The 15,335-nt window shown below is 37.2% G+C and overlaps 1 protein-coding gene across 1 annotated transcript; it reads right to left on the bottom strand.

Annotated features, from left to right (window-relative positions):
- Positions 1-677: 677 nt before the first annotated feature.
- LOC140167436 (uncharacterized) lies at positions 678-2,204 on the bottom strand. The gene has a single exon (XM_072190743.1). The coding sequence runs from the start codon at positions 2,202-2,204 to the stop codon at positions 678-680; it is 1,527 nt and encodes a 508-aa protein (XP_072046844.1).
- Between the last annotated feature and the right edge of the window lie 13,131 nt (positions 2,205-15,335).

The following is a 15,335-nucleotide window of genomic DNA, read 5'->3' as shown; positions in this document are numbered from 1 at the left end:
AGCTTTGGCATTTTCAGAAGCATCATTGATAAGAGCAATAAAAATAATGGGACCCAGTAAGGTGCCTTGTGGCACGCCACATGAAATAGTCTCCCACTCAGATAGTGCAGATTGATATTGCACTCTATGACGCCGGCCGGGATGTGAGGAAATTGGCAATCCATGGGATGAGCTCACTTCTAACACCAAGGTTATACAGCTTCTGTATGGCCAGGGTGTGGTCGACGCAGTCGAAAGCCTTGGAGAAGTCCGTCACCACCAACGTACCAACTGTGTTAGCTTTATCAGTACCCTTGTAGAGCACATCGAGAAGTTCTATCATAAAATGAGTAGTTGAGGATCCTTTAATGCTCCCATACTGATTACGATCAATTGAGCTGGAAATATCCTCAACTATCCATCTGGATACAAAACTTTCACTGACCTTAGCCAGAAGAGCAGTTAGGGAGATAGGCCTGAGCTTAGCACTTGTTGCTGGCATTTCTTTAGGGATAGGCACAATAGTGGCATCCTTGGGGAACATAACTCTCAGCAAAGGATGCATTAAGTATGTCAGCAACGGGGGTACTAAACTCACATGCAAACTCCTTTAAAAGTTTACCTGGCAGTCCATCAGGACCGGCTGATTTCTTAGCCTTCAATTTTCTCAATTCTCTATACATCTCCCAGACATGAATTTAAGGTGGTGGTTTGGAAGGCAAGAAAGCAGGTAATTCGTCATGATTGACAGGGGGCCTACTTTGCGAAACAGAAGCAAAGTTCAGGTTAATTGCTTCAGCAATTGCTTTCTCGTCATTCTGGGGAATGCCAGGAGCAGAGATAATAGGGCGCTGCCTGTTCTTGTTGCAGATCATTTGGATGCCCTTGTGCCATCCTGATGGATCACTGTTTTTGAGGTTCTGGAGACGATCTCTATAATAGAACTTTTTGGCTTGGCTAATGGTACGAATCACTTTGTTGCGAAGAAAACGCCATAAGTAAGTTTTGCCCTCTGTAAAAGCAGCTTGACGATTTTTAATGAGGTTTTTGATCTCAGGAGTGATCCATGGTTTATCACTAGAGTAGAGTTTGACCACTTTAGATGGAAAATGGGTATCAATGGCTGTACTAACAGTGGAGTAAAAAAAAGCATCAGTCTTGTCCTGAGTGCTTTTAGCATTAAGAACCTCCTTCCAGGTGTGATCAGTGATCCATCTCCCAAATTCATGCATACGAGATTTGAGCAAAGGTCTAACATTTCTTTTTTGCACTCTACCACCTATCACTCTACTATTTCTAGGAGACCAGTAGATGGTGTTATGGTCACTAAGACCTACAGGAGAACTTACAGTAGGGATTTTGTACAAGTTCTTAACATTAGTGATTATCAAGTCTAAGATTGCATTCTTACGAGTTGGTTTGTTTACAACCTGATTCAGAGAGTGGGCTGGACAAATAGGGTTAATGTCAGTCCTATTGAAGTCTCCTAGGAGGGCAATACCCATGTCAGGGTGGTTAATTTTGAGTTCATCTAGAGTTGTAATTATGTGGTCGACCAACATATCACGATGTTCTGATTCCGGGGGGATGTAGACTGCGCAAACCGCTATTCCAGATACTTGACGTGGTAATCGATAAGGGCGAACCCACAACCAGATACACTCTAGCTCATCAGGAACTTTGATATCAGTTAAAACAGTTACTGGGATATTGTCTCTTGTGTAAACTGCGACTCCGCCTCCACGTTTGACAGCTCTAGTTCTGGTGAAGAGATTAAAATCATCCAGTGCTAGGAATTCATCTGGGATCATGCCAGACTGCCAGGTTTCTGTTAACACAGCAATGTCAATCTGGTCGAAATCTGTCTGATGGAGAAGAATATCCAGTTCATCTGTTTTATTCAATGCTGATCGGGTGTTGGTAAGGAAGAATCCAGGTAGGGTAGAATCATCATAAGTTTTCTGAATTAGTAATGGATTTGTCAGTTCTGGACAAACTGGGGTCAGCACAGAAGGGGGACGTGGCATATGGTGAGTTTTAGAGGGTCTGTGTCCCTCAATGATAGTGATTTGTTTCTGGCGAAAGCGTCCTCCACGACAACCACGTTTAGTTCTTTTCAGATATTTCTGTATATCATCACATTGTTCTTGGATATCGGGGCTTGGGATTAGACTGGAATTGTTCAGGCCTTTCAGAAAACTGGGTGTATATGATAACCTGACCATATTAAGTCATGTATTGAAAGTACGTATACACAATGTTAAGCATGTAGGCGAGGGCTACGACGTTCTACACAGGGCTGACATTATGTCCACTTAGATGTACGTGGATTCCAATTTATAGATACGGATATAGTAATGTCACCCTTATGTTAAATAATACGCTACAACACAGTCAGATATGTGTACACGGTAAAGCTTACGAGTTCTGTAGTAGTCAGAGCGGCAAGATTTCAGCAAAATTACACAATTGATGCAGTTCTATAGATGAGTGCAGATGGTGCAGATGAGGCACAGACACATAAAAACAGCAGCCACAACACGATGAATAGAAGAAAATAATGGTGTAAAATGATGTAAAATAACTCAATAATGCAGGAACCAAATTTCCTACGTCTTGGCAGCTGATTGTAGCGCCCTCTACGGCTGACGTTATTTTTGGTAATATGCAGACGAATGGCCAAATTAATAGAAAAATACCTGTGATAAATTTATCTGTACAAATTGTTGCACTCCGAGTGACATATGGTATATTTGCAACCCTGCTGTGGATTTGCGAACAATTTGTCAACATAAATGACGCTTGCGGAGAAATTATTGGAAAAAAAGGGTTTTTTTTAGGACTGTCCTCCATGCTAGGTATGATCATCACTGAATTTCCAAGTAGCCTTTTAGTAGGCCTACTTTTTTTGGTCCTGGTGACAACCCTGCAGGTAGGATATTTCACATTGAAATAGTTTTGTTTAGAAAGGTGATTATTTAACTTAAAAAATGAGGGGTCAACCATGTCTGTAGAAATTAGCAAAGTTATGGGCAAATGTATTTTTCCAAATTCTGTGACCATCATTGACTGAATGAATCATTGAATGAATTACTGTACAAAAAAAGCAAGTACCCATTATGCAACATTTTTCAGCACAGCAATCAATTTTACAGAAAAGAGATTTTATTTGAAAAAATCTTACTATCACTGTATGATATAAAGGTGTACCAATTGACACTTTTTGACTTTCAACCTGAAGTTTCTGGTGTCCAAATTTCAATTGTTTTGTATTTCCTACACAGTTATTAAGCTATTTCTGTGGTCACAAGTTGGGAGTTGAAGGAGGCCCTCTATTATCTATACGCATCCGGGGCACATGATACGTGATTATAGCCTAGTTTCCTTGTGTGTAGCCTTCTTCACTCAGTACGAAGGCTACAGCATCAATGTATTGAAAAATGCAGGGTCCATCGATCATGTCAGTAAATGAATATTTTGTTTTGGGACTGATTATTCGGACTACCACCCGGCATGCAAGTATTCCTGCATTAAATACATCAGAATTATTACCATTGCAAGGTGGCTTAAAGCTAGCATTTCAAGTATCTCTTATAAGCTAATAACAAATGGTGCCCGCTGGAATCCCTTGAGGCATTGTCTTTTTTAAAGACATTTCTTGTTTAGAAAAGTTGGGGATGAGGCTATAATAGAGAGTTTGCGGAATGAAGTTACTGGAACTTTAACGGCAACTTCAAAAATATTGATTGGATTTCTTGCTCAAATTCACTTCAACGCGAACGTCAGATTGGTTTCTGTACCAACAGCGTCTTGTTGCTTAAACTCGGGACATGTGTATCAATGTGCGTTCAAAAGAAGGGCATGTGTAAGAGCTTGTTACCAACTACATCCAAATGTCTCTCTTTTGTTTAGTCAAATGGTTATTAGTCCCACTTCAAGACAAAAGACTCTACCTTAAGAGCTTCGTTTGAGTAAACATGAATGAACTCGCGATACCACTCAACATGGATTATGTCGGGACCCAGCGTTAATCTCCTTATCATATTATTTTGAAACTAGCTAGGCCCTATACGTTTCAATTAATATTCTTACGATAGTTATAGGCCTATATATATATAATATTATTTAATAAAGGCTCGTCAGCTTTGTCAATTCCATATTCCAATTTACTTCGCAAAGCCTAATGAAATACATTCTTTATTTCTTTCCCCTCCTTCTGAATCTCTCTCCCCCTTCCCCTCCTGTTTCCCCTTCCCTACATTCTCCTTATTTTCCCTCCTTCTCCCCTCTATCTGTACTCGCTCTCTCAAACTTGACCCTCCTATAATTACCCACTCGCACTCCTGTTTCCCCCTCCCCAGTGATTTTGTCAGGGTTTTTCTGTTAGGAGGGCGTGGGCCGATTCTCAAAGGGAAACGTTTTTACAAAAATGGGCTTAAAATGGCAGAAAAAGGCCTAAAAGCGTAAAATATCACGGCGGCCAGCATCCAAAAGGGAAGGGTCAAGAAGGAAGAGAAGATGTCCCACGGGGGAGCCCCCCCCCCCCTGGCTACCAGCAAAGCACCTCCCTGTCCACTTCCAATGCCCTCCCTCTCCTCCTCCCTACCCCTCTCTCTCTCTCTTACCAGGCACAACCTATGACATGTTATATATAAAAATGTTATGCACCTGCTTTACTCTTCCAGAAGTATCGTACACTGCTGGCTCAAGTAAAACCAGACCATTTTACGGGAACTTAATCCCCTTGGCGTTGAAGTCAAGCCAAAAACTTGGTTCCGCAAGCTGATTTGGTGTACGTCATGAGCACACACAAAATTATATATCAAGTGTGACGTTTGGAACAAAATTTATTTTGATTTAATTCAATCAGTAATTTTCAGCAACATGTAGCATGTTTTTCCCAAACCAAATTAGATTTCCAATAATTGGTCTATTAACTAGATAATACATAAGTGGTAATTATGTAGTCTATGAGGAAATAGGCAAACTATTGTTCTAAAGTATGACGTATTTCATCATAATTTACGGCACACTATAGATTCTCGCGTTAACTTTAACTTCAAGCGGCTTTAATGGCAGAGTGGTTTTGAATACATAATCCTCTATAATCCTCTAGACGTTAAAGTTAAAGTTAAAGTAACTTCATTCCGCAAGGTCTCTAATGATACGTTCCGGGGATACGTTCAATAACCTATATAATTGATTGCTTACTGATCACTTAAATATTAAAGTGGTAAGTCACTCACCAATTATTGGTCGTTCATTTAACTCAATTGAGAATCATTCGGCAAAGCCGGCAAAGACCTTCGTCTTAACTTGTACGATAAGAGGCATACCATAACGGCAATGATAAGAAGTGAGATCCTAAGTTTGGATGACTCCTTGAAGATAGCAACAGACATTACTATCGTTGATTTTTACATAGGCTACGAGATAATCAATGGTCTAACGAGCTTTGGTATAGGAATATTAAAAGTTCAAACAATATGCAGACAAATCCAAAATTCGTCACACCAGGTTTGGTGACTTCCTCATCAGTAATGCGACGATCCGCCGTTTTTACCGCGGAAATTATCATCCCTATATTCAACAGCGGATCATTATGTGATTTCAGATTATTTACGTGTTAATAGTGGGAGCAGATGTGCGGTACATTGCGAGGTATAATTTCTATCCGTTTAGAAATTATGATCAGGAAACTTGCTCACTATACACACTAGCCGTATTTGTATGTTCCGCACATCGATATCCTTCTCAACCGAAGGATGTGCGAGATATTTGCACTATAATCATGACAATCCCGTTATCAACTAAACTGATATTAAGGGCCTTGGCTCTAAAAGTGTTAGGCCTTGTTATGTAAATAAGACAGTTTCACGCTCCATAACTTTCAAGCTGTTATGCTAAATCCTTTCCCTATTTTCTGTGCACAAGGTCGTTCCTATACAGGTAAATGCACATGAAAAGAGTGTATCGCACGATTATAACATGCGATGTTAATATTGCAATAGTTGAGGCAAAAAATGTAATGATTGAAGACAGAGATAAAAAGACTTTTTGGCGTCTGACGTCACTGTCAATCAAATTCCCTATGATCCTTGATTGGTTAATAGCGCGTAAAAAGGAAGGTCGATTTATCTGGTGCCGATCGGAGAAAATGAATAGCAGAAGATTACGTACTTTTTCAAGGCAAAAAGCAACTTTTCTAAGTATGGTTGAAATGGTGCCTTCGGGAAAGAAAGTTTCCTACTATAGATGAGTTGACTTCTGAGGTCAATGCCTGGCATATGCGCACGCATCATCACAATTTCCATTGTTTTTTGCCTGGCAGTATGCGCGCGCATCATATTTTGTTCAGGGCTCGTGTTTTTAAAAATCCCGCCACATCATAATAACACTATTGAACAGTGTAGTGGTTGCATTGGGTTTACTCAAGCATAAAGATATACCGGTCCCTTGCCTTTGTTGATAAACATTGAGGTCAACTCATCTATAAAGACCTAACTTCTGAGATGGTTTGTATGTGCAAAATTAACAATAAGGCGCCCGGTTTTACAGCCGCGTTCAGCAACTCATATCTTGTAAACAACGTGCTCGAGTTTGATTGTCAGATTACGTCAGACGCGAACTAGTCTTTTTATCTCTGTCTTTCATTATATAAACACACGAGGATAAATTTGTACTGTATTACCGGAAGTAGCAGCTTCTTCTTGATGCGTAGGATGCGTGCAGGACATTCAGAACGCTTCTCACCCCAAGAGTTATCAAAACAGAAGTTACATGTTCACGGCCATGCAGGGGCGTAGCGACCCCTCTCTGTGGACAAGACTCCAAATATTTCCCCCAAGTTGATCATGTTGATTTACAAATAGAACGAAGCGAGCGCCATAGAATTGGCTTCATTATTAACTAAATGCAAACTATAGGTGGCGCTATTTATCCGAAATCATATTTCTTCATTTGAAATGTGTATATGGTCGAATCCATCGAAAAGTGTACACTGTATTTTCTGTTTTATATCTTAAATGTACTTATCATTTGGCATTCGTTTTTGTATTGTGTTTATTCGCCTTGATCATACGCTTCGCGCCATATATAATAAGACCCCTTCTGTGAAAAACTTAGACATAGAGACCCCAAAACATCCTATTTTTACCCATTTTTTCAAAATATTTCTTAAAGTATTTTTAAAAACATATAAATCAGTTATGAAAAGAAGTCATTGGATTGAATCTAAATTGATTTCCTGAAAGGTGTGTATTCAAAGATTGCCTGTTCAATTTTTTGTGATAATTTTTGAGTGGTATTTTTTACATTACCTACGAATACAATTTTTCATAGCCCTCGATATATCTATAAAAATGGAAATCACTAACAAATGCGCAATTGATACAAGCTTTGATATGTCCAATACTGAAATGCATTGCATTCGGACATCTTTATTATTGTGTTTAGCTGCCAGAAATTCTAAATAGCACAAAGGTAGGTTTGGTAAAAAATATGCATTACCTCCGAATACATGTTAAAAGCTGTGCCATTTCCACAAAGTGAGAGAATAGTAAACAATAGTTAAGCAATAGGTGCAGGGTAATACACTCTTTATTTCTACCAAGTTTCAATAGCCTGCGTTTAAATATTTCTGAGATGTCAACAATAAAAGCAAGTATTCGTAGGTAAATTTCGGTAACCGAATGCTACCTACGAATACAATTTGACATCATGACAGTATTGTGAAACACTGCCATTCATGCCAATGCCCATATTGGTACATAACAAAGGCCTGTATGTTTGCTATCAAATCATATGTCAATGAAAGTTGCGAATTCACATACATGCCCACCATGCAAAACTGAATACGGCTTAATTGGTGAAAAATATGTACTGAAATAGACGACGGTCTGCTCATTTGAAAGAAAAATCAGATTCAAAGAAGATTAGAAGGGATAAATACTTGGATTTGTCAACTGTCATGTGTGCTTCATTTTAAATGTTTACCGACCTTCTGGTTTCTGAGTAATTTGTGTCCAAATTGATTTATTCGAAGGTAACTTTTGACGTTTTCGCTAAGGTTACCTACGAATACCATGGAAAAACGACTGTTCTCATTGTCTCATGATCTAGACAACACATTGATGGACCCTGGTATAAAGCTAATTGTAGTTGCCCTCAAACGAAAGGCCACAAGACGTAACTGACTCCAAGATGGACTTCACAAGTCTGCAATAACGGTTTTAAGCGATTTGTGTGCAATTAAGCAAATTAAAGTCACTTTAGTGCCTTTGTTTCTTACTTCAATCCTCTTTCAACCGCTGTGAACCGACATTATTAATACATGATAGGGTCTAAAGTATCAATAAACGCACATAAAGAAAATAATACATTCAAAGTGCTTTATAAAATGAAGGTTTGATTGCAATATCCACCAAAAGTCTAATTCTTACCTACAAATACTGAAATATTACTTACGAATACAGCATAATACATGACATGTGTAATGAAGTGTCTCTACCAATGGATATTAATTGTCAAAAACTTTAAGCGGTACCCCAGGACACTATTATTACCCATATACGGATTCATTCAACAATTATTTATTATGTAAAATTGCTGATTAACTACTTGTATATCAAAATGAAGTGGTCAAAATCTTGCTAAAAGCATCAAAATTTTTTGATCTGAGGTAATAGCATTTATTCATTTGGACGTACCATCTGAAAGAGATCTAAAAACTACCATTTTATTAATTCATTATCATAATAGCCAAATTTAAACCTCTATACTCAATATAGATATTGTTAAATCGCTCATGTTACCTACGAATACCCGGGTTTCTTCACCTTTTCATTGTATAAAACGTTAGGTGTATGCGTATAATTCCTAATATTCTTGAAAACATATATCCTACTCGTTCTAATACAATGTGTAAATTGATTCATACTCATTTGATAAATAAAATACAGAAACTGACCTAAACTTCATTTTTAAAAATAAACTAGCATAAATTGACTAAGATCATATTGATCGCGTTATAAAAATAAAACAAATATTTTCTGGTTGAGCTAGCATTTTCCTGACACCCTGTGGTCTACATTACACGAAAAAAGCGTTAATGGGAATATTCCATTTGTTTTAGGTTGATTAGTATTGCGATAGTGAAAGGATCCTAGTGGTATTCGTAGGTAACATTGGGTTTTGATATCACATTTACTATCACACGTCCTGGATTTATTTTTCAAGATTAGTAATGGCACTTTTGGTTCCTATAAGGCCAATATGTCATCAATCAATGGGCAAAAGGAAAAAATTGTGGAGACATTTTTATTTCGGACTTTTATTTTTGGTCCGTGAACACTTTTGGTTGGATTCGACCATATAGGTAATCAATACTACCATTAAAACAGATGGAATAGGTGAGACTAAGCAACAAAGAAATTTTATAAACATATTGCATCAAAATATAAAACGAATTATTTGTATTAAAAGCTTGAAAGAGTAATTTCCATCTAAATTTCTATCTAAATAGCGCCCCAATCTGGTCATAAAAACATATACATTTTACATTTGAAAAAGCTTTAAAAATGCTTTGAAAGTGAATAATCATGTAAATAAGCGGAAATTAAAGTTGAAAATTACTCAAAAGCATCTTTATGCTTCAGCAAGATACCGCGTTTAGCGGTTTAAGCCTAAAATTGGGTAGTCCGGGTGGGTAGTACATGTTTGATTTGAAAAACTAATTAATGATCTCATATCTAGCGAGCGGAGCGTTTACTGGCGTGGGGTCCGTGGGGGTCCATATAAGAAAAAGTTGGAGGACGACATTTCCCATTCACCCGTCAATTGACTACGTAATAATCACACACTTTCATTAAATTACTTTCCCCTAAACTACTCCCACTTGTTGTTTTCTTTACCCTTTTCCTTTTTCCCTCTTTCATTCCTTTTTTACCTATTTCTTTCCCATCCCTCTTTCATCTCGTTTCCTCTCTGTTGCTTTTCCTTCCCTTTTGACCCTTTCTTTCCATTTTCCTTTCCATTCTTTCCTTTCCTGTTCGCTACTTTTCTTTTTTCTTTCCTTTCTCTTTTCAACTTTTCCCTCACAATTTGCTTGTGATATGCATGGCAACACTCCGAAAAAACATGGCTAGTCATGTAAGTTTGAAAGTCTCATAATGAATACCGTAATATTCTGGCGTAGATTTCTTTTTGACATTGGGGGGGATGGAGTTGGAAAAAATTCTTCAAGTATGGTCAATCCAGCACCCTTTGACGACAGAATAAGTTTATGGTACAATTGCGCGGGAAGCGCGCGAAATTTTTTACTATTTTGAAGCTAAACTGATCAAATATGGTGTAAAAGTAGAATAAATGCGCGCGAAGCGTGCGAAAATTTACACTTTTGGAGCTAAAATGGGCAAATACGGGGTTAATTTGGTCAGAAACCCAGTATCAGGCGTCAACATTGGGGGGATGATTGTATGGACCATCCCCTGGCAAAATATTGGGGAATAAATCCCCGCATCCCCCACGGGATCTACGCCTATGATATTCTTTCTCAAACGGAATCATTCTACAAATGTAAGTAAAACTAATATAATAACATAGCGCTGGGTGCACACCGATAACGGTGTAAGCTATAGCTAACATTACGATCACAGCTGGTAAATCATGTATATTTCTACATACATGTAGAGGTAATGGTAATGGGGCTTATAAAAAGAAAATTCATCAACAAGTAAAATTTCACTGAAAGTAATGATCATAATAATGTATTTTCAATTTCACGTGAAACGATAATTTTAAAAACACATTCACATTTAATAACAATCATCACCTGGTATGTTGCGAAGCAAAGTAGATATATGAAAAAGCACATTTACAAATCATAATGATCATCACCTGTACAGTATTTTTGTGGGACCTGAGAGAACATCAGACACACAAAAATGCTTATTTTAGTAAAGCAGTATTCAGACTTTTTATTGTACGTAAAATATTGTATGCAACATATCTACGTTGTTTAATCTATTACCATTCTATTTCCAGTAATGTTTAAGTTCTAACGAATGTTTGATGACGTAAAATCGATAATATATTTCTACTAGATATTACATGTAACATATTATCGATTTTTCGTCATCAAACATTCGTTAGAACTTAAACATTACTGGAAATAGAATGGCAATAGATTAAATAACGTAGATATGTTGCATACAATATTGTACGTCTAATACTCGGAGTCTGTGGAGCGCTTAAATTGGACAAATCAATAGAGAGCTTGCGAAATGGAGTTACTTTAACTTTAACTTTAACGTCTAGAGGATTATAGAGGATGATGTATTCAAAACCACTCTGCCATTAAAGCCGCTTGAAGTTAAAGTTAACGCCAGAATCTATAGTGTGCCGTAAATTATGATGAAAATACGTCATAATTAAAACAATGGTTTGCATATTTCCTTATAGACTACATAATTACCACTTATGTATTGTCTAGTTAATAGACCAATTATTGGAAATCTAATTTGGTTTGGGTAAAAAACATGCCACATGATGCTAAAAATTACTGATTGAATTAGATCAAAATAAATTTTGTTCCAAACGTCACACTTGATATATACATTTGTGTGTGCTCATGACGTACACCAAATCAGCTTGCGGAACCAAGTTTTTGGCTTGACTTCAACGCCAATGGGATTAAGTTCCAGTAAAATGGACTGATTTTACGGGACCCAGCAGTGTAGTGAACTTCTGCGAATTGCAGCTACTGTGAACATTTTTTTACAACGTTGCGTGTCTTATAATTACACCTCTATATAACCAAATATGTTTGTACTGTTCAGGTATTTTATTTAATTATTATTTTATTCATTTAGGCCTACATTATGTACCCCAATTCAGCAGAAAGCTGGTCTAACATGTGCCACGCTATTATACGCATATTATAGGCCTATGGGTATTGTATGTCAACCAAATTATTCATTATTAAAAGAGGAGGCATATTTGTTACAAAAAATAAGAATGTCTGAAAAGGAGCATCCAGAAATATGTTGGTTGAAATTCAAAATTCTGGGAGTTTTTAAAGAACAAAATGAGGATCATTCGGGGAGATATATTTAATTCGATCAGAATGCAAAGAGGAGTCCTTGCCCTCCTAAAAGAAAACTCCTGGCAACGCCACTGGGGAGTGGGAAAGTGAGGATAGATGAATAGATGGAGGGAGGGGATGATATGGATAGGTGGTGATGGTGGTGGTGGTGGTGGGGGGGGGGCTAGGGAGAGCAAACTGATAAAATGGGCTTGTGTCCTGATGGAAATATAAAATTGACAAAGCTGACGTTTACTGGAATAATAATTGAGCTTTATTATAATAATCCGGGACAATAATATAGGCATATCACAAGAATATTTAATTGAAACATGTTTAGAAGTATAATATTAGCGTATAGCTCATAACATAGGCCTAATTCCCATTGCATTGGTCATCGCCAAGAGATGTAATCCATGTTTATTCAAACTAAGCGCCTATTGTAATAAGTGTTACCAACAAACCACTTCAGCAAACAAAAGGGAGAAATTTGATGCAGTCGCTTTTACATACCCTTCTTTTGATCACCCATTGATACACTTCCCCTAATTTAAACAACAAGACGCTGTTGGTACAGAAACCAATCTGACGTTCGCGTTGAAGTGAAGTTGAGCAAGAAATCGAATCGATATTTTTGAAGTTGCCGTTAAAGTTCCAGTAACTTCATTCCGCAAGCTCTTCGATTTTACTGACGGACACATAAAAACACGCATAAAGATCTTTTGATAGATAAGCCTAATTACCTTAAAACTAATACCATGATAATTATCTCTTAAAATCATTACCTAACGAGTTGTTTAGCAACAAAAATCATCGCATAAGTGTTGCAATAAATGAAAATTAGAGACTTCACAAAGACGTTACAAATACGCCTAGTTTCCGAACCATTAACCGCATTCACAACATTTTAACGGGATTCGAGTCGTGTCTGACCCTATAGTGCAGCTAAAAACTGGCGCCGCGCTTCTTAATTTGTTTGACCCTAATTTTGACTCGTTATTGCATGAATTCTGGAAACCGCGACCGTAAATGTCTAAAATTAACATTGAGCACCGAGTAAAGATTGAAATTTACAGGCGGATATTTCGGGTAATTGTGAGTTTAAATATAGATTTAACGTAAATAAACATTAATTTAATGGAATCGGTGACGTGTGTTTTAAAGAGGCATGGTCCGACTTTTCAAGTTCTGTTGTCTATCTTAGATTGAGGCAATACGATTCCAAATTTTGAGTTACATTGCTGCAACGGGTTTGATATGAGAAGCAGAAACGTGTATAACAATGCCCCATATGCTATTACATACATTTCCAGTGTGGTAACCACAAATCACTACGTTTTTGTTCACACCATTTAAACGAAACATATCTCGGGCGTTTGAAAATTTCACTTGGGTAATGAGAAAAATATGAGCTTTCTTCTGATACCAAAATCTCAATTTTGATGAATAAGAATGGGGGATGAGGCTGTCGATCGGGTCATGGACCATTAAGCATTGTTGAAGGGATGGAAAATTAATTTTTATTACGCGTGATTGTGCAATTAAATTGCGAGTTTAAGGGTAGACGAGGTATTGTTGGTCAAAGCAACCAAAAAAAAAATCGATTTTCATTATCTAGATCAATATATTATTGAAAAATGACATCTTGATGTTTTGCAAAAGTTCATTTTACAAATCCTATACTTTGAAAACTTGCTTGATGTTGTTAATGAGTTATGTACGTTTTACAAAAGTGTTGTTGTTTCAGCCCACTTTACAATGTAACTCAAGAACCACAGTACCTACAAAAGTATTATATGTGATGAAATGAGCTATGCACATTACATTTCTTGACACAACTATCGCGATATTTACATCGCACGTTATTCTCGTGCGATATACTCTTTTCATGCGCATTCAATTGTATAGGAAGGACCTTGTGCACAGAAAATAGGAAAAGGATTTAGCATAACAAAGGAACAAGCTCCGAGATCCAGTGTGAAAGTCATGGAGCGTGAAATTGTCTTATTTACATAACAAGGCCTAACATTTTTAGAGCCAACGCCTCTAATATCAATTTAGTTGAGAGCGGAATTCTTATGAGTTTTTGCCAACGCTCACTACCATTCGCAAGATGCTGTGATCTACCAAATCGCAACAGTTTAAAATAGTTAATAACCTTAACAAATTTTCCCTTTTTTGTTTTTTAACCGGGATGTTTGTAAGAGGCTTCCCTATGTTCTGATGTTTATTAAAGTAGTAAAACGAGATTTTTTTCGGAGAGGTCATGTTTCAAAAACTGCCATTTTCACGAACTGCATTCAGACACGTCTACCATTGTGCATGTACCTCTATTGCATAATATTAAAATCAAAGTTAGAAATGTTTACCTTTTATATACCATGTTAGATGTTCACATGTATGCTCGTCCATTGTGTGTGATTTTAAATCAGGTGCCAAAATTGGCAAAATGTGTATTTTTATAATTATAGGATTTTATATCAAAATAGATTGGCCTTCAGAGGGAGAATGCACGCTATCAAAGTGGTTCGTCTGTGTATTCTGCCAGGAGTCAAGGAGAGTTATTACAGGGAGAATGCATGCTATCAGAAGAGTATCGTCGGTGCACTCTGTGAGGAATCGAGGCAAGTTATCAGATGGGAGTGTACGTTGTCAGGGAGTTCTCCGGTACACTCCATCAGTGGGATTAGTGAAATTCATAGCAGGAGGTGGAAGCCATTGAGGGTTTGCAATGGGGAACCAATTGGAAGTGGAGCATTTAGCTACAGGCCGAATCACTCAAGTCAATACGTTGTAATATTATCAATTATGCATGTAAACATTATGAAGATCTTCCTTGTTACTTGCTTCTATATTCTTAAGATTGGTTCGATATCATGAGTACCCAATCTGTTCAATAGTAACAACAATAATATATACGCGCACAAATATCCGTCAGAGCCGCTCACTGCGCAACAACGGGAATATGAATATGAATATTAAATGTTAGACGAAAGTAGCTGAAAGTACATGTACTATTAATACACCTGATCCGTGAACTTGTCTTTTTTAAAGACAAATTCTTGTTTATAATGAAAAATTTACAATACTTTCGGCCAAATTAGTGTGAAAAAGGCTAAAAGCGCGGCTTTTCTCAACATGCTCAAGGATACCTTTAAAGACCATATAATTTATTTATTTGTGATATATTAGCAGAGAGGAGTTCAGGTCAGTGAAAAAAGTACTGCTTAACCATATGATAATTATTTATAAAAATGATTGTTTTTCATTTGCT

This window comes from Amphiura filiformis, chromosome 13 (assembly GCF_039555335.1).
Source record: "Amphiura filiformis chromosome 13, Afil_fr2py, whole genome shotgun sequence".
In the NCBI taxonomy this organism is placed as follows: Eukaryota; Metazoa; Echinodermata; class Ophiuroidea; order Amphilepidida; family Amphiuridae; genus Amphiura; species Amphiura filiformis.
The sequence above is the reverse complement of the archived record's forward strand: the minus strand, read 5'-3'. Positions and strand labels throughout refer to the sequence as shown.

Bases quoted from the DNA above. Each gene is read 5' to 3' on its own strand.
- LOC140167436 (XM_072190743.1), bottom strand. From the start codon at position 2,204: ATGGTCAGGTTATCATATACACCCAGTTTTCTGAAAGGCCTGAACAAT.